Source organism: Cetorhinus maximus, chromosome 14 (genome assembly GCF_964194155.1).
Source record: "Cetorhinus maximus chromosome 14, sCetMax3.hap1.1, whole genome shotgun sequence".
NCBI classification, from domain to species: domain Eukaryota; kingdom Metazoa; phylum Chordata; class Chondrichthyes; order Lamniformes; family Cetorhinidae; genus Cetorhinus; species Cetorhinus maximus.
In genome coordinates this window covers 45,381,077-45,400,158 of record NC_135892.1, presented here as the reverse complement: position 1 = coordinate 45,400,158, position 19,082 = coordinate 45,381,077, and the positions used below count along the sequence as shown (strand labels likewise).

The following is a 19,082-nucleotide window of genomic DNA, read 5'->3' as shown; positions in this document are numbered from 1 at the left end:
CAAGGGTAGCCATTGCTGTAATGCAGAAAAAACAGCAAACAAGCTCCCACAAACAGCAGTGTGATGATGAGTAGGTAATTTTTTTTTAGTGGTGCTGGTTGAGGGATAAATATTGCCCAGGACACTGGGGGAGAACACCCTTGCTCTTCTTTAGAATAGTATCATGGCATGCTTTACATCCACAGGGCCTGTTTAGCATCTCATTTCAAAGACAGCGCCACTGACAATGTAGCACTCCTTCAGTAATGTACTTGAGTGTCAGCTTAGATTGTGTACTCATGTTTCTGGAGTGGAACTTCACAGAATCACAGAATTGTTATGGTGCAGAAGGAGGCCATTCGGCACATCCTGTCTGCACTGGCTTTCCAAATGAGCATTATGATTCAGTGCCATTCAGTTGCCTTTTCCCCATAACTCTGCACATTGTTTCTATTTAAATAATCATCTAATGCCCTTTTGAATGCCTCAATTGAACCTGCCTCCACCACACTTCCAGACAGTGCATTCCACACCCAAACCATTTGTTGTGAGAAAATGTTTTTTCTCAGATCGCATGCTTCTTTTGCAAATCACTTTAAATCTGTGCCCTTTCATTATCGATCCTCTTATGAGTGGGAACAGTTTCTCTATCTAGTCTGTCCAGCCGCCTCATGATTTTGAACGTCTCTATCAGATCTCCTCTTAGGCTTCTCCTCTTGAAGGAGAAAAGTCCCAACTTCTCCAACCTATCTTCATAACTGAAGCTTCTCATCCCTGGAACCATTTTTGTAAACCTCTTCTGCACTCTCTCCAATGTGTTCACATCCTTCCTAAAGTGTGGTGCCCAGGACTGTGCACAATACTCCAGCTGAGGTCTAACTAGTGGCCTGTACAAGTTCAGCATAACCTCCTTGCTCTTGTACTCTATGCCCTGATTAATAAAGCCGAGGATACTGTATGCTTTATTAACTGCTCTCTCCATCTGTCCTGCCACCTTTAATAAATTATGCACATATATACCCCCTTTAGAGTTGTAACCCTTATTTTATATTGTGTCTCCATGTTCTTCCTACCAAAATGAATCACCTCATACTTCTCTGCTTTGAACTTCATCTGCCATCTGTCTGCCCACTCCACCAACTTGTTTATGTCCTTTCAACGTTCTACACTGTCCACCTCATAGTTTACAATGCTTCCGTTTTGTATCATCCACAAACTTTGAATTTGCCATTGCACACCAAGGTCTAGATCATTAATATATATCACGATAAGCAAGGGTCCCAATACCGACCCCTGGAGAACTCCACTACAAACCTTTCTCCAGCCCGGAAAATATCCATTAATCATTACTCACTGTTTCCTATTACTCAGCCAATTTTGTATCCACGTTGTTACCGTCCCTTTTGTTCCACGAGCTGTAACTTTTCTCTCAAGTCTGTTATGTAGCACTGTACCGAATGTCTTTTGCAAGTCCGTATACACCATATCAACAGCATTACCCTCATCAACCCTCTCTGTTATCTCTTCAGAAAACTCCAGCAAGTTCGTTAAACATGATTTTCACTTAAAAAATCCATGCTGGCTCTTCCCACATTTTTCTATGTAACTATTAATTCTATCCTGAATAATTGTTTCTAGAAGCTTTCCTGCCAAAATTAAACTGGTTGGTTTGTAATTGCTGGGCTTATCCTTACAACATTTTTTGAGCAAGGGTATAATGTTTGCAATTCTCCAGTCTGCCAGCACCTCCCCTGAGTCCAGGGAAGACTGAAAGATTATGGCCCCTGCAATTTCCACTGTCACTTCCTTCAATATCCTTGGATGCATCTCATCCAGTCCCACTGCTTTACTACGTGCATCCATAGTTCAAACATGACCAACATCTTGCTGCTGGAGTGCACTCTGAGCTACAAGATTGTACAGTGCAAGTTAAATGTTGGGACATAACTTCAGTCATTTTGCCTCATTATGTAAATAAAGAAGCATATAAAATCAAAGTACAATTTATAATTTAGTGTACATGTCAACTCAAGATTCTTAACCTATCCCACAGTGACCTAATAAAGTTGACATCCTATTATTTAATGTATGAGAGCCTGTGTTTGTCACAGTAAAAATTAACATGCAACCTGACGATGTATTTAAAAACTTTGATACAACTGCTATAAACGCTGAAGGCACTTAGAGGAAAAATATATTCTGAGGTTGATGTGTTCAGTGTGCCGTGCAATTTTCAAAAGTCAAGTTCCAGTAATCCTTCAATTTCTGAATCTTGAGTGTTTTTTAAATTAGTTAAACATATATAAAGAACAGAACTTCCATTCTTTGCACAATTAATTGTAATTTGCTTTCAGATCCCGGTGACTCCAACTGTTTCGGCAATTGGTATGGTGCAGCCACCAGCCTTTCCTGTATCAATGTCCATACCTCCTCCAGGCTTCAACCCGACCATTCCACCACCCCCATTCTTACGGCACAGTTTTAATCCTTCACAACCGCCTCCAGGTACGGAATGATTTGTTTTTAGCTCTTTTATGTGGATTGTTGGTTCTCCATATTAATCTCGTACAAATTAAGTTGTAACCGGCTTGGGTTTGGTTTCCCCACCATATTAAATTGTTTAACTGTATTAACGCGCATTGCTGCAGCAGCATGGTTAGGATTGATAATTCAGCATTTGCTGAATTGTGAAAGTAAACCGCCATCCTTCACTGCTTCTACTTTGTGTTGGAAGCCCAATTTGCCATGCCACTTTACTAACATATTTTAATAATGCTTGACTAACCCTTCAATTTGTTTGTATTAATTTTTGGGGGTGCCTTTTTCCACTGAGACCCGATACAGTGTTTGCCGCTGTTATGTTTGATAACACTTGATGATAATGTATATAAATCAAAGATTTTGCCACAGTATTTGATGACCGTGTTAATGTGTGGCCCTAACAAATAATAGAATTCCTCCAATTTGAATGCCAATAGATTGGCATCATTGATAATGGGTTATACTAGTGCTTCCCAAACTTTTTTTTTCCTAATGTGACCCCATTTTAATGACTCAGACTTCATGTGATCCTGGAGTGAGAACTTGACCAGTACCAGAGTTGTTGAGCGACTGCAGTTAGGGTGGCGGGGTGGGGGGCAAGGGGCAGAGTTGAGTGTGCCCCATCTTCCCTTACTTCAACTCCCACCTTCCCTTACTTCAACCTCCACCTGCCTTCCCCCTTCCCTGAAGCCCCCCAACCTGCCCCTTCCCTCAAGCCCCCCAACCTGCCCCTTCCCTCATGCCCCCCAACCTGCCCCTTCCCTCATGCCCCCCAACCTGCCCCTTCCCTCATGCCCCCCAACCTGCCACTTCCCTCATGCCCCCCAACCTGCCCCTTCCTCAACCTCCCTTCTCCCCCCCCAACCTGCCCCTTTCTTCACATCCCCCCCCCCCAACCTGCCCCTTTCTTCACATCCCCCCCCAACATGCCCCTTCCTTCAACCTCCCACAACCTGCCCCTTCCTTCAACCCCACCCCCCAAACCTGCCCCTTCCTTCACCTCCCAATCTCCACGTCTGCCCCTTCCTCCTTCACCACCCCCTTCTCTCCCAAAGTACTCATCCATTTATATTACTTGATCACTATTGCAAAATATTTGCATCATATGCATCAAAGTAAATAATATTGGTTGTCAAGCTAGCAAATGGAAAGATCCTACAAATGCTGGAAATCTAAAAGAAAACCAGAAAATGTCAAAATGTACAGCTGGTCAGTCAGCACCTATTTAAGCAAAAGACTGGTTAATAACATTTTGGGTGTGTAGTCTTTCTTCAGAATAGAAAACTAAATGGAAGGGTGGGGCAGATGAGCCAACCCCAGCAGGGGTAATTGAAGTGAAATAAATAAAATTAAAAAAATTTAAATATAAATGAAAAATTGTTAGGCTGCGTAAAATATTATCAGTTAGGTAGAAATAATGGATAAAAGAACAAATAGTGGCAGATGAAGCGACACAGGAGAGCCCCAAACAGAAAGACGTGAAAATTGGGAAGAATAGTGTGTGAGAGAAAGGTGGGGGAGAGGGTGAAGATGAGCTGTAAGTGTAGCAGATCAGATATTGAAACAGAAAATAGTGGGAATACAGGTGATCTGCCAGCACTGAGAAGAGAAAAATCATCAACATTTGGGCCTCAGCATTGGTGGGGTCTAGGTTTATGGTGTTGACTGTTTTGTTTGTTCAAGGGATTACACTTGAAAGGTTATGACCATTACTTCCTTAGATTACAGATGGTAACTGCCTTGCTGTAAATTTACAGTATTTTCTGTTCTATTATAGTTGCCTGTTGTCCTCCCAAGTTGCCATGCAGTAAAAGTTTAGGTGATTAGTTTGCTGATAGTGGGCACAGTCAAGCATGAAGAATCATGAATTATAAATTGATCGCAAAATATTTTTTTCTTATTTGTGATGCTGTTGCAACAAAAGTATATGGCTACTGATCATTCCAGAAATTATTCAGTTTTATTGCATAATTTAAATCTTTGTATCAGTTAGAGGGGATGCATATCACTTTAAATTGAACAAAAACATGATCTTATACCAAATAGTCGTGATGCTCATTCCTGTTAACTATAACATGGGGTTATAACTATGTTGCCAACTTGTGCTAGAGGTGCAGTTTGACCCTTGGTTCTCAATACATGGCACAAAGCATAGTCTACCCTCAAAAGCAGGAGATGCCACCTGTTTGTGAATATCAGATTACACAGCCTCCTCCAACTCCCCACAAAACTTCCATACAGAAATTGTCACCATACAAGAAACTTTCAAACGAGAGGAGAGTTAAAAACTACTGTTAAAATGTTCCTTTTGTGTGCAGAAATATTTATTTTAGTACACCTTTAATAGCTCATTAGGCAGAGTATTTAACTAGAAAAAACAACTTCCTTCTATATAACTAGCCACTGCCTCAACTCCAAAATTATTTAGTACATAGTAATATGAAAGTATAACAAATGTTATGTAATTTGCACATGCCTGTCTTGATTTTTTTTTTGTAAAGCAAATACTGTTTAACACAAAATCTAAAATGGTTCATTACAGTTACTTGGTTGAATTTGCATAGATTGAGCCCGTAGTTTACAATATTGGTTTTAACTGAGTTATTATTATGAATATTGGTTTAGTTAAACTAATCTCTTAGATCTTATTCTGATTTAGGTAAAGCAAAATAAATTATAATTTGCAAAACTAAAGAACTACTTTTAATCCCACGTGCAGGTTATCTACCACCGCCCCCAGTTGTTCCACCTCCAGTTGTTGGGCCTTCTATTCCTCCGGTACAAACCTGTGAGTATAATTAAATTAATTATGGGTGCTTTATATATATTTCTATTTTTAATGGCTGTTATTGCGTAAGCTTATATAAGGTTGATTAAAGATAAATTTGAAAGACAAGGTAGTTTTAGATTCTTTTGTATTGTCATTTTATTTGTTGAAAATAACTAAATGCATCAGGGATTGAGAAATTTTCGCCATTTGGCAGAATTCTGACTTGGAATAATGGAATTCTGCTCTTTTAATTTTCACTCCAAGCCTCACCTCCCTCTGCAGCCGCCACCTCCCATTCAGCCAAAGCCGGGAGGAGAGTCTCAAAGTTTTGAATATCTCTGCCAGTAATGAGACCAAGAGCAGGCTTGGGGAAGCCACCAGGAGGGTGCGATCTGCTGCTGGCTGCTTGGTGGAGGCATGGGTTTGGCAGGAGGAGGAAGCAGAGCCCAAGTTTTGGCAGGGTTCAGCAGGGTGGTGGGAGGGGAGAGCAGCGGCGTGGAATTCGGCAAGGGGTTGCAGCAGAGCCTGAGTCTCAGCAGAGTTCAGCAAGCCATTGGAAAGAGAGGCTGAGTGAGTGGGGAGAGGAAAATTAGGGAGAGGGGTTACTGCGTGAGTGGAGGGAGGGGGTTGAGGGGGGTAATGGGGCTGATAACAGTGTGTGGGGTGGGGCTTTGGAGGGGAGGCGAGGGCTTCAATGTGTCTTCTGTCACCAGGGAATTGGAGAGCTTGTCCGAAAGCTACACAAGTATTAAAAATGATGATTTCATCAAGTACTTTAAAAACACAGATTTCATTTTTATACAATGTATTATATAAATGTGAACTTTAATTATAAACTGAATGTTACTATGTCATTTTATTGCTGTTTCGCTTTGCTGGCGTCAAGGATTATGTTAATTTTCAAGTTTTTTTTTAAATGTATTCTTTCGTGGGATGTGGGCATAGCTGGCAAGGACAGCATTTGTTGCCCATCCCTAATTGCCCTTGAGAAAATGGTGGTGATAGGGTCACATTGGAAAATAGTTTGTGAAGGCACTGCTGTGGTCCTTTGCTTTGCCTCACATGTACATGATCCAGTGAGGTCTTGTTCAAAATGTTGTTAGTATGGACTTCATCCTGAATTACATGCACTAACTGCATTGAATGCTGAAATGCTGAGGTCACTTTGGTGATTTGATACAAATTTATTGGTCCACTTGATGGTAATCGAAGGTAAACAAAGGGAAAACTAATGTTCCTTTCCTATTGAAGTCTAATAATTCTCCCTATTTAAAGTGGCCTGGAAGCATTTGCATTCACTACAGATCATAAGAAGTGTTATAATTACATGATTCCTGGTCACAAAATTTCAGACCTTTTTGTCTTCGGCCACTAATTTTCAGACCTTTTTATCTTCATCCACTTTCATCCCTGAATGCATACACTCTCTGGATTGTAGATATGAAATAGATTGTTCTGGATTTTATTTGAAGATTGTTCTTGAATTTGTTGTCTAACGTTAATAGTGCAAAAAAAAATTATTTTGCAGCTCTAGTTTGCCCGCCTCTTTCCAACACCCAAGACAGTACAAAGGATTCCCCGTTTGGGAACCTACTTTCACACATAGGCTCTGGGCACAGCAATCTCCCAACTCCTAGTATTCCACCAGGGGGGATGTTTAATCCTATTGGCACACAGCCTCTCTCAACTGGTTCAGTTGGATCAAATGACTTGGGGGCATCACGAACAGGCAACCAAACGTCGTCATCCGAAACAACATCTACATCTGGGCCAGGTATGTACGGTCAGTTGAAATGAATATGCACCATTTCAGTAACAGCAAGTTTACCTCATGTTAATACATTTAATATTTTCAGCATGTGCTTTCCTTATCTGCAATGATAATTGTCATTTTAGTGAAGTTTGCATGCTTTGATTGTGATTAGTTATGCAAATAAAGTATGAATCTGATTTGGATTGAAAAGATTCTTGCTTTGCAAATGTAAATTTTATTTTTTCATCTTGAAATGGGAAATTTCTGTTTCCTTTGGGTATAACGAGATATTTTTTTCCTGCCATAATTGTATGCAGTTGTTGATTCTTTATGCATAAAGTTTTACCCTCGTTGTAGTATTGTAATATATAGGAGTTGAAATATTTTATTACAAACTATATAATCTATTAGCTTTACATTTGATTGAAATAATGAGACATAGATGTTAATTTTTTTTGGTTGTTAGAATTTCAATAAACTGTCTTCTTGTGGGTAATCAGTAACTGTGCCAATGTGAAGTATTTTGTTGAATTACTTAGGTGAGTTTAAAACCTTTAAGCTTTTTCCCATGTGACAGGAGGAGTCTGCAGTTTAATGTTCTCAGTATAGCACATCCAAAGCTATAAATTTTATAGGAGAATACAATAGTTGTAGTTGCTTCATTTCATCTTGTATTAATTAGAGAATTACGCAATATGTTTCAATTGTTAGAGTGCAAGATCAGTCAGATTTATATTAATAGTCTCCTGGGAATGTTTGATTACCAGTTCAGTGAGCCTACTTTGGTGACAAGAGTTACAACTGTATAATATATAGATTTTATTGTGATTAAAAAGTGGATGGCAAGTGACATGACTTGGCAGTGTTGTGTATTGTGTCATGGTATGGAATGATACTAGCTCTTCAGTCAGCAAGTTAACCAATCTCAAGTAATCCTAAAGTAGCAACCAAAGCTTTCGATGTTGACGGAAAATTTGAAGACTAGGGCAGCCTGCACTACTGCCAAGGTGCTCACTGCAAAATGGCACTGGTGATAAATGAACACGGCTTATTTGTCCCACAGCAAGCAAGGGATGTATGATACGAGGGAAATCTTTATCCCCCTTCCCCCACCAAGTGTGCCGTGGTTGTACTATAATGTGTTCTCTGAATGTGGAAACAAATTTTGTGAATGTGGACTATATTTTCTTGCCTCTTAAAATCCATTTCTGCAGTTAAGCTGAAGTCTTGAAGGAATATTTTATCATTTTTAAACATGGACAGTATAAAATAGAATGTGGGCTGCCAATTTAATGCTGTAATAGGTTTTCATATGCTCTGTCTTGGGAACTGTGTTACAGAATATGATTGTATACACCTGGCTATTAGCATTGTATTTATTGTGAGTTCTTACTGTTGCAGGAACTCAAAGTACAGTATCCAGTGGGCCTGTTCTAGGGATGCAACCATCAACACCTGCACCCGGATTACCGAATTTGCCGCCTCCAAGTATGGTTGGACCAAGGATGCCTGCAGTGCTGCCACTGGACGTACGCCCAGGAATGATGCCACCCTCACCAGGCCAGCGGTTTCCATTGCTGATGCCACCTCAGCCAAATATGCCCCCTTCATTATCAATTGATGGACCTCTTCACTCAGGGTCCAGAGCTCCCTTCCCACCAGTAAGTTCTTTCAATAGGCTTGAAGGAGCATTTACAAGATCTGGAGTCCCCAGCGGTGACAGCAATACTAATGCAAGCCAAGCTACAGGAGATGAAAGAAGATCTGCTGGAAATGATAGTTCTTTTCAGCGAGACAGCATGCAACAAGAAGGTGACCGGGATTATCGCTTCCCACCAGTGGATAACAGCGACAATCTTGGAAGACGGGATCAATTTGGATTTGGTTCTGACCAAAGATGGGGCTCAAGAGATTTTGATGAACGTGAGCGTCGTGCTGCGCCCTTTGGCGGCCCTAAAAGTTTTCATGAGGATCATGAAAGATTTGGCGGAAGAAATTTCAGGTTTGACGGCAGAAGTGGTCCAGTGTGGAACCGAGGTTTTGACCAGGAAGCACATAGGGATCTTGATGATCGCAGCAGGCCTTGGGAACGTCAGAGAGATCGTGATGACCGAGATTTTGGCTTTCGGCGAGATGTAAATGGCAGCCGTTTTGGAAGAGACAGAGAGCAAGATCACTGGATTCCTCCTCGGCATAGGTTTGACTATTTTCAAGGGACCACTGATCACCAGAAACCTGACGATAGGCCTCGGGTAAATGGTGATTTCTCAGAAACAAACAGCCAGCCGCCAAACAAGGAGCTTGCAAACAATGACCCAGAAGTGTCTGTGAGCCTTGCATCTCCATCAGATGAAAGCGTGGAGAAGGATGACTTAGAAAATCAACCTGTAACCGAAAACACAGACACCGAGGGGACATAATCGTCAAACAGTATGACGGTATTTTGTATAGGTGGTCATCTGCAGTGGACAAAATGGTTGACTGGAACTTGAGAAAAGTCACTGTTGTCTGCGAGACAATTTAATCCGATGTACATCTTTCACTCTAATAACTGAAGTTAATGTGTACAACTGACCTGTACAGACTGTTGTTCTTTAGTTGAACACGGTAGGTAACGACATTTTTTTTTCATGCTTAGAGGCCAGAACTCCCACATTTCTTTTAATTTGAGGAAGATTATAATAGCTTGCCAAAAAAAAAATTTTAAATTGACCTTCCTATGGAAGAAAGGTAAACTTGTAGCTGTTACGGCTGGGATGGAATAAAAGTGGTTACAGTAATACTTGAAAAAAAGGGCATAATCTGAATTTTTCCATCCCCTGAAGCTGCTACAGTATTTAAATTTAATGCTTTGATGAAATTGAGTTATTGTTTTATGTTTTATCCTGTTGACAGCAATCGCCTAGCCCATTCACAGTGAGCAGTGCAGTACTGAGGTGTAGAAAAAAAAATTGTAATACTTTTCTGTTTTGTAAAAAAAAAAAGACATTTTAAATCCTCTTATAGTCTGGTCTCTGTTAATCCCCAGAATAAATGTTTGTGATTTGTCCCTCGTACTGCAGTGAGTAACGGCTGAAAAAAAAAATCATTTGAATGTTGGGTGCATTCTGTTTTTAGATGCTAATAAAACGTTTGTTTGATAATGTTGTGATCTTCAGTTCATCTGGTTTTTTTTTGCAAAGGAAAGTTGCCATCAAAAAATGTATGCAGGGTGTAATTTGGCATCAGGAAATACATAAGGAAAATACCTAAGTAGGAATAGGAGAACGAGTTCAGAGCAACTAAGTATTGTAGGAGCTAAGATGATTTTCTTTAGAATTGCATTTTATCTGCCCGTCCCTTGTTTTCTGCCATGCATCTTCCATAAAGAGTATTGGACAAGCTGGGGTCCAGACAATGCCAATTGTTATATTCCACTCTGTGGTTATCCAGCAAGAGGGGCACGATGAGTGTTCAGATTTTCCTTCTATTGAGATGAGACTTTTGCTTCCGTAATGCACTCCATCTAGTGATCCAATTGATGAAAATGAGCTTGAATAAAACAGGTGTTTGAACTTGAACTTAAACCTATTAGTTGGGAGGAAAATGCTGTCCTGACCTGCACAGCTATGACCTGTTGAAGTGAAAATGTCCATAATTATTTTGTCCTTTAAATATGATTGGTAAAGAACAAAAAGAAAGTGAATTGTCTGGCTAGAACCAATGTTTTTCAGTTGAATACAAAAGGCAAATTGTGTTCTGGACAAAGTAATTGCATGCCAGTGCAACAGCACATTGAGTATTCTGTGAAATTTGGTCAAGCCTGTTTCACATCTGCTTTAATTATCATAATTTTGTAACATGTTAGGCAGCAGTGGTTAATGCAATGCCCTAAAAGTTTGTTTGCTCTTGTTAAAAGATAGATGCTTGTGACTTAACTAGCTTGATGGATAAATGGCAAGATTGTACAGAGATTCATGAAGATTAAATGGCCAACCCACCAGTGTATATTGATAACACTACTCACAGAGCCAGTTTCACCCTAAAACGTAATCCTTATCAAGTTATTGATGCTTACAACATTTTGAGAGCCAGAGCAATCTGATTTAACTTACTGCTTTGAATCTTGGATTGGATTTATAACTACAAGTCAATGTTCTATCAATCAGTTCTATTTGTGACTTTTCACTGGTTTTATTTTCCAATAAATAGATAGTGCTTGAGATTTTAATTGTACAGCTGGTCAGTGTATTCACAGTTAGCACAGTGCTTTTCCAATAAGTAAGCATTACTGAGAGAGTTTAACAAGTGGGTTTTTTTAAGGTGGATCTGAACATGTAGCTGATTTGCTTGATCTGTATTTCACAAAAACATATTAAGAATTGTTAGCATGTGCCCAACCTAGAATTTTAACACAGATTTGCAAACATGTGGAATTCAGTGCTGTAGTTGGAACTTTGGTTCAAATGTAAATTGGGGATTGTTAGTGTGACATTACAAAAAGAAAATAAGACAAAACTTGCAATCAAAGCAAATTTGGGCTTTCACACATTGAGAAATTTGCTTAAGAGAAATATTGAAGAATGAAGAGCTTGGGTAATACTTTGAAATACCTGGAATGGCAGGGCACAGGCTCAGGTGCCTGCATGCCAGGAAGCAAGTAAGTTGCACTTTTCCAGCAGCTGAGTGAAAAGCAATGGTGCTAGAGCCTTGGTGCAGGGCATCCACTCAGTGAATCACTAGCAAATACAGTAATTTACTTGCTGCCCGTATAAAAGCAAAAGTCTAATTCCATAATGTAATTAGTGCCTCAAACTTGCTGATGGATGCTGTTAACTATTTACAACATAAAGGTTTGTAAGTCTATATATTTACTCATTATAGACATCAGCAACCTAATGTACAGGAAAGGATAGAAATAATTGTGATATACGGATGAAAGAATAAAAAAACCTACAAATGCTAGAAACTTAAAAGCAGAAAACGCTAAAAACGCACAGCAGGTCTACAAGTATCTGAAGAATAATCATGATTTTACTATAATTTGATGTATTTCCCTTTTTTAAAATCTCTACTATCACACCCATTATCCTTTTTAGCATTTTTTGATTCTGATGTAGGACCTAAGGGTTATGGAACTACACAACTGATATTGGAGTTTGGTAACTATTTTGCATGGGTTCAAAATTGAGATCTATCTTTGGAAACTAAAAGGATGAAGGGATATAGGAATAGAATGGCAAAGTGGAGTTAGTGCAGACGTTCAGCCAAGATCTTACTGGATAGTAGAGAAGGCTTGTGAAGCTGTACAGCATATTCCTGCTCCTGTTACATTCTCGGGAGATTGCTAGAAAAGGGACTACACTGTATTGAGCAAGGGCACCATTAAGCAGGAAGATTCACCAGAAATACCCATGCGCAAAGTCAAACTGTGTACCCTCCAGTGTTAACACTACTGGTGATATCTTGCAGGGAGTGCCATAAGCACGATATCAGTTTTTGGAAATCATTGCTTGTAATTCAGATGTTAGACATTTTGGTAGAATCTTATTATTTCAATCCTCTTGTTTCATACAGTCGGAGATACTATCCAAAATTTTGTCTAGATTGATGTGGGCCGCAGAATTGGGCTCCTTAGTTTAGGTGCTATGGGTGCCATTTTGATAGCAAGATGATGTTTGTGTCACACGCACACATTTCTGTTACGGCTCGTGCAAAACGCCATCTTGGTCTGGCGTTAGAGTGCCTTGGAAGTAGAGTAAGCATATGTGACACCTGTCATCTGTAATGCAGATTTGATGCCAGCACTACCATTTTCAATCTCATTACTCAGCTAATGCCATATTATAAACATAGCTGAACTTGGATCCAGCAGGAACAAGAACACCCCCACCAGTACTATTTAAAGAGAGTTGGTGAAGTCGACATGAAGTGGTGCTGCACGTTGAGAAGACCTTGGTTGTGCCTACAAGGGTTCTGGTCAGGCCACTTGTTCTTGGCCATGGGGACTATAGTTGAAATTTCCTTTGAACTACAGCATTAGAGGGAGATGGAGCAGAGGCAGCAAAGAACAGGACATGCTGTTGTCAGAGGGATGTGGAAGAGGGCTTTCAGCAAGAAGCTGTCACCAAAGCCACCTCTTAAAAATGGACTAGGGCAGGAAAGAACAATGCTGCTAGTGGCCGTGAAGGTAAATGTGGCCCTGCATTTCTTAGTGTTAAGTCCTTTTAGGGTGGAGCAGGCAACATATATATCACCTCCCAGTTTGCTGTATCAGAGAGGTGACAGATGCTCTTTATGCCAGGAAAGGGGCGTTCATTGTGCTCTTTCTGAACAGAGAGAAGCAGGTAGAGTTTGCATGTAGCTTTTCCAGGATAGTGGGCTTCCTCATTCAGGGTGTCATCAACTGCACACACTTGGCATTTTAGACACCACATCTCTATGCTGGGATGTAGCTCACCTGGAAAGATTGTCAAATGCCTGCTATCCTGGCAACAGCCATGATGCTTTCATTCTGTGCTCGTCTGCTGTTCCCTCAGTTTTTCAACCACCATGTCAAATCAGAGGGTAGCTGCTGGTGACTTGTACTACAATCGAAGACGAGAGAGTTTCCATTAGATGCTGTATCATGGTCAAGTCTACTAGTGTTCTTATGGATTTGGCCACCACTTCCATGCTGAAAAGGGATGGGCTCCAAGCGCTGTGTATAGCCCTGTTCAGGTTGGAGCCAGACTTTTTTTTTTACAGGCTTTCTGGCAGGCCTGTCGGTGCATCAGTGAAGATGCTCATCAACTTTTTTTCTCTATGCAGCCCTATCTGAGTCCTCTGGAGCAGAACTCATGTGCAGCTTCTCCCACCAGGGAGCTGGCACCCGGAGCTGGTGGTTGCAAGTGTGAAGTTGAGTGATGATGTTTATCCTTCAGTCTCTTGTTCTTGGTATTCAGATTCGCCACCAGTTCTTGACCTTCTAGCAGTCCTTGGGTATCTGAAAGGATAAAGGTACATGGGTAGGATTTGGGTGAGGGAAGATGGGAAAAGTAGGGGTGTAAGCTTACACCACCTGTAGCTTGTAAATCAGAAGTGATGATGGGATGTGGGAGAAGTGGGATATAAGAAGATGTATTAAGTAGGTATGTACTGCCATATTTTGGTTTTAGCTCCACCTCTGGCCATGCCCTCCATCATGGCTGCAAAAATGACTGCCAAAATGATCATCTGTGGATATGAGGACATGCACTTCTGCCTGTCCCTTGACCACTAGATGCTGCTGCCTCCAATTATGGGACTATCTGGTCCTGCAAGTGAAGGAAGTGTGCCATTGGCAGTGTGCAAGCTGTGAGATGAGTGAGGCTTATAGAAGTAATAAGTGTGTGAGGGTGAGATGAAGCTATGAATGTTGGATATGAGTTCTTGACTTGGTAGGTGAGTGAACGGGGTGTAGTGAATGGAGCAGTGTAGGGAGCTAGTGGTTCATTTGTAGGAAGTGGCATTTGAAAATGCATTCATAACCTTGACTACTCATGTGAAGTCATTGAACTTCTTGCAGCATTGCATCCAGGTTCTCAGAGCTATACTATTGGCATTGACAGCAGCAGCAACCTGCTCCTGCCGGCTTCATAATATCTGTCTGGAGGACCTCTCTCCTGCTGTCCATCTGCACCAAGTCCTCCAGTACTGCTTCAGAAAACTTGGGGCATGCTCTCGTGTCTGTTGACCCATTTCTACTCCTCTTTCTGCTCATAAGCTTCTCTTTTACCAGTTCCAGCAGCTGTTGTTGCCAGAATGTGCCTCCTATCTAGGAGTTGCAGGCTAGTTTTAAGTGGTGCTGGCATTGCACAAACTTGGGCCCCTTTCCGAGGCATGCAACCACTCATCATGCTTAACACTGGGTTACGTGCTGCGATCATTTACATTAGTAGGCAGCACAAAGTTTGTGTGCATTGGCACGAACAGGCAGGGGTTAATCCGACATCGTGATCCCCATGTCCAAGATATCATTAAATAAGAACAGATTATGATTACACAGAGAAAAACACTAAATTAAAATAATGTTGAGCTAGATTTCCTCAGGAACTAAGTTAACCAAATAATCAATTGTTTTAGTTCTCCCAGATGAATTCAAAGTTGCATTACTGAGGACAGCAGTCTTGTGAACTTCAGAATTCCAATTGTATTTCTGCATATGGATGCAAGCTATTGCTGTCAGATTGTTTTACCTTCCTCTCTGGGAATAATAAATGGGATGGGAAGGAGCCACAGGAATGAAGTCTGATCAATTTTGGAGAATATTTTTCTGCATGTGAATTAGCACTTCTGCTGGAGACATTTTAAATAAGTGTAATTACACTTATTGTGTATGAGATCTGTGATATTTGTAAATCCTTTTGATGATTAAGGTTTTACCACTCCATAGAGAGGTGAAAGGTGTCAGACTGTGACCTCTAAGGTACTAACAGCATTTAAATTGGGTAATTTCAAGTTTAACAGTGCTGGATTCATAGTACATAAAAAGCCAATTTTGCCAAAAGTTTTTAATGTAAAACTTAAAAACCTGCCTGTGATAGCACTTTTCCATTTTTAAACTTTTGAGTTACTGCCAATTAAGCCCCCAGTATTGGCTTCAAGCACCCATAAATTAACTTTAGGACCGTTAGATGCTCCTTTATTGAGTAAGTGTGACACTTTTCTATTTCACAGCCAACCATCCTCTAGCCTATGTGATACTGTGCTTCTTATCAACTGATCAACTCCTAATTATAGTCCAAAGGCAAAGCACGCTTACATTTGATCAGTCTAGGCTGGAGTTGAACCTAATCCCAGAGGTGAAAGGCCAATATCGATCTTCTCAATTCAATTGTCCATTCTTATATTTTCAGTTTTTAACTCATGACCAGTGGAAATGCAGGATAGTGCAGGTCTGGCTTGTATGAGTTGTCACACAGTCTGAAAAAGGCTTTATATCACTGTGTTTGCAACATTCTTATAGTTTCCAACTTCAAGATCTTACTTATTTCCTGAATTATTCGTGAAAGTGTGTATAAATTATTTGCAACTCCTTCTAACTTAGAAATAGAACAGGAAGACTTTCATCCACATCTATTTTTAAAAATAAAAACTTTTTATTTCAAGAAGCTAATTATGTCAAACAGCGTGCAAATTCTAACAGGAAAAATGGCCAATATTTTGCAATTGGTAGTCAAGATATAAATTATTTTAATAAAATGGAAAATCATATGATGGTTTGCTTTTATGTAAGATATAGTATGTTCTCAACACTTTTGTGGAAAGGTATATTTGCCAACATAGTGGTTCATGTCTGTATAGTAATTTAACAGCTTTAGGTCAAGGGCAGACAAGGACTATGCCACCTTTCCTAGCAGTTTTCTGCATGGATCACTCTTACTACACAGCTTTGCACCAAATAGTGGTTTGGTTACATATCAGTCCCTACCTCCATCTGCAGGGGCATGTGAGAGTTTCATGAATCATGAATTTCATAAGTTTCTGGGATGGTGTTCAGAACCTTTGATATTTTTACAGTTTCAGGCAGAAGTCATTCATCTTACTGGTTGCTCTTACTGGCATATATTTCACAGGGGCTTAATTAATTTTTCTGATGGGAGCAATAGTGTTTCCACCATAGGTTGGGGGAGGTGCTGGTGAGATGTATCTCATTGTTTTGCAGCAGAACAATGCTAGCAGACTTCCTATTACTGTAGTCAGGCTTAAGGGAGGGGGAACTGATATGCAGGAATATCTCTACTGATCAAGTTTCACCACAGATTAAGTTCCAAAATGGTTGGATTTGTGGGGCAGAAACCAGAAGATTTGGGTTAATGTGCTACTTTGGTCAACTCTTTGTGCACAATTATCAAATAGGGAGGCACAGAACCTTATGAGAGATGTGGTACATTCAGTGGTTGAGTTGACCCTCTGCTTAGTTAAGAATGTTAAGATAATTCATCCAATACAGTGTTGGAAGTGTAAGGTTTACTGATATTAAAAATGTAAATGTAAAATGGTTAACACTGATTATAGTACTTCATTCCCATTTCTGTACTTTGCTCAGTTACACAGGTGGCACAATAAATTAAAATTATGCTACCAACCAACTTTAGGATTGTCTGGGTCATTCCAGAAGGTACAAGAATTATTTTCCTTACATGCATATCTATGGAAGTGCAGGAGTAACAGAGCAACTCAAATATAGTCAAAGGAAGCAGCTTTTCACACTTCCAAGGGTGATGATGCGGATTTCTTCAATGATAGCTGCTGAGAATCTGATAGGAGTGATCAATTTTTGATCCTTCTTTGAAGAGCCCATCTCTACCTGTGATAACCATAAAGATAGTATAAGGTTTTCAAAATTCTTCCGGGCACGAGGGATAATGGGGCTACATGGAGAAACTGAGATTCAACTTGGGTTTTCTGCACAATCTTTGGGCTCCATGAGGTAAATGTACTGAATGAGAAGGGCTGTACATTGACTGAGACTGGTGAGGAGTGACGTTTTGTGTGCAAAAAGTGAACACGCAAAAGTTGTTAATTGGAAAGCGATGGAGTGATACAAACATAATGAGCGACGGAAAAAAATCTGAATTATGAGGTGAGAAAATGTGGTTCAAAGAACAGAAGTGTTCTAATACAAATAATGACGGATCGCTAAACCAGACAGATAAAGTAGTATAAAGAGGAGTCCAAAAGGTATTAATAAAAACCATGGCAATTGTCCAGAGCACCTGGACCTGTTCCCTGATCTCAGACCACAAAGGAATTGGATACAGGACCTTTGGTCCACTTTTTTTATATGTCCTTTAAAATTGGTTCCCTGCTGATGATAGAAAATGAGGTGGGGCAGACGGGAGCTTTACTTGCATTAGCTTTTGTCTATTTCAGGTGAGTCATACTAACGTCTCAATGTGTGTGTGTGTCCCCCCACCTCGCAAACACACACCCATTTGACCCTGGGAATCCAAGTGAAACAAAAAGGAGTTAGGGATCCATTATCACAGGTCATTGCTCCTTTTCTGATTCTTTGTAAATGAGAGACGCACTTTCACTGTATGCAAATCACAGGAAAACTGGCTGTAAGGTGTTTTGACCACCACAAGGATGGAAATACATGACGATCAGCCAAAGGGATCATACTGCTCCCACATGTCCTGTTAAATTTTATTAAAGTATTTAATATTTCTTCCAAATTTCATGTTGACAGAAACATACCCATCTTCAGATTCCCCCAACATCAAAATACTTCTGGCCTTAACTCCCGAATTCCACCGTAGACATTTAATGATGCACAAACTTGTACTTTTTGGCCCCGAGCTGACATTCCTCCTCAGATATCAAAACTGCTTTGAAGCACCTCCACAGCATGGCTCAACTTAGTTCTATCTTCCACATATTGCTGCTGAAACAGTAATCTGACTTCTTCAATACTCTTGAAGCTAGCCTCTCATCTTTAATCCTGCACCAATTGCAGCTCATCCAGCATGCCAGGACCTGTGCTCCAGTACATTAAAGATCTGGATCTTCACCTTTAAATTACTCCATAGACTGCTACAATAATCTCCAGACACAGATCCCCCAAATACGCCTCACGACATCAAGTTGCACCTTATTCTTCACTCCATCATTGCCACTCTTGCTGTCACTACAGCCCTCCCAAGATCTCTCTGCCTTGCCACCTTGCTTCTGTTTGGCTGTCCTTTTGTTCCCTCCCCATCTACTCCCAGTATCTAATTTAAAAACACTTATATACATGTTCACTTGCCCTATTGGCCTAGATAAGTTGTCAAAGTGGGGAAGAGGCAAGAAAACACAGCTGCAGCTCCAGCTCCTGAACTTCCTGGTATGGGGTGAAAGTAGCAATTGAGCTTTGTTGCTCATTGTATTTTTGATTCATTCCACTGGATGAAAACTGGTCCATCTCATCAATTGTCATCACCAAGACATGGATTCAAATAATCTTATGTAATTAATGAGATGAAACCTTAAGAGGGTTTAAATTCATCCTTAGTTTAATTCTCCTCCAAAACAAACAAAAAGAAACTAATACAA

At 40.3% G+C, this 19,082-nt stretch overlaps 1 protein-coding gene across 2 annotated transcripts in view; it reads left to right on the top strand.

Moving 5' to 3' along the window:
* The window catches only part of scaf8 (SR-related CTD-associated factor 8), a 188,678-nt gene extending 178,492 nt beyond the window's left edge, over positions 1–10,186 (top strand). For both annotated transcript variants that reach the window (XM_078556867.1, XM_078556868.1), the window contains 4 exons: positions 2,334–2,484; positions 5,240–5,308; positions 6,819–7,064; positions 8,445–10,186. In XM_078556867.1, the coding sequence (XP_078412993.1) occupies positions 2,334–2,484; positions 5,240–5,308; positions 6,819–7,064; positions 8,445–9,463 (1,485 nt within the window). In that variant the 3' untranslated portion in view covers positions 9,464–10,186. The remainder of the gene's footprint in view (positions 1–2,333; positions 2,485–5,239; positions 5,309–6,818; positions 7,065–8,444) is intronic.
* Positions 10,187–19,082: the final 8,896 nt, after the last annotated feature.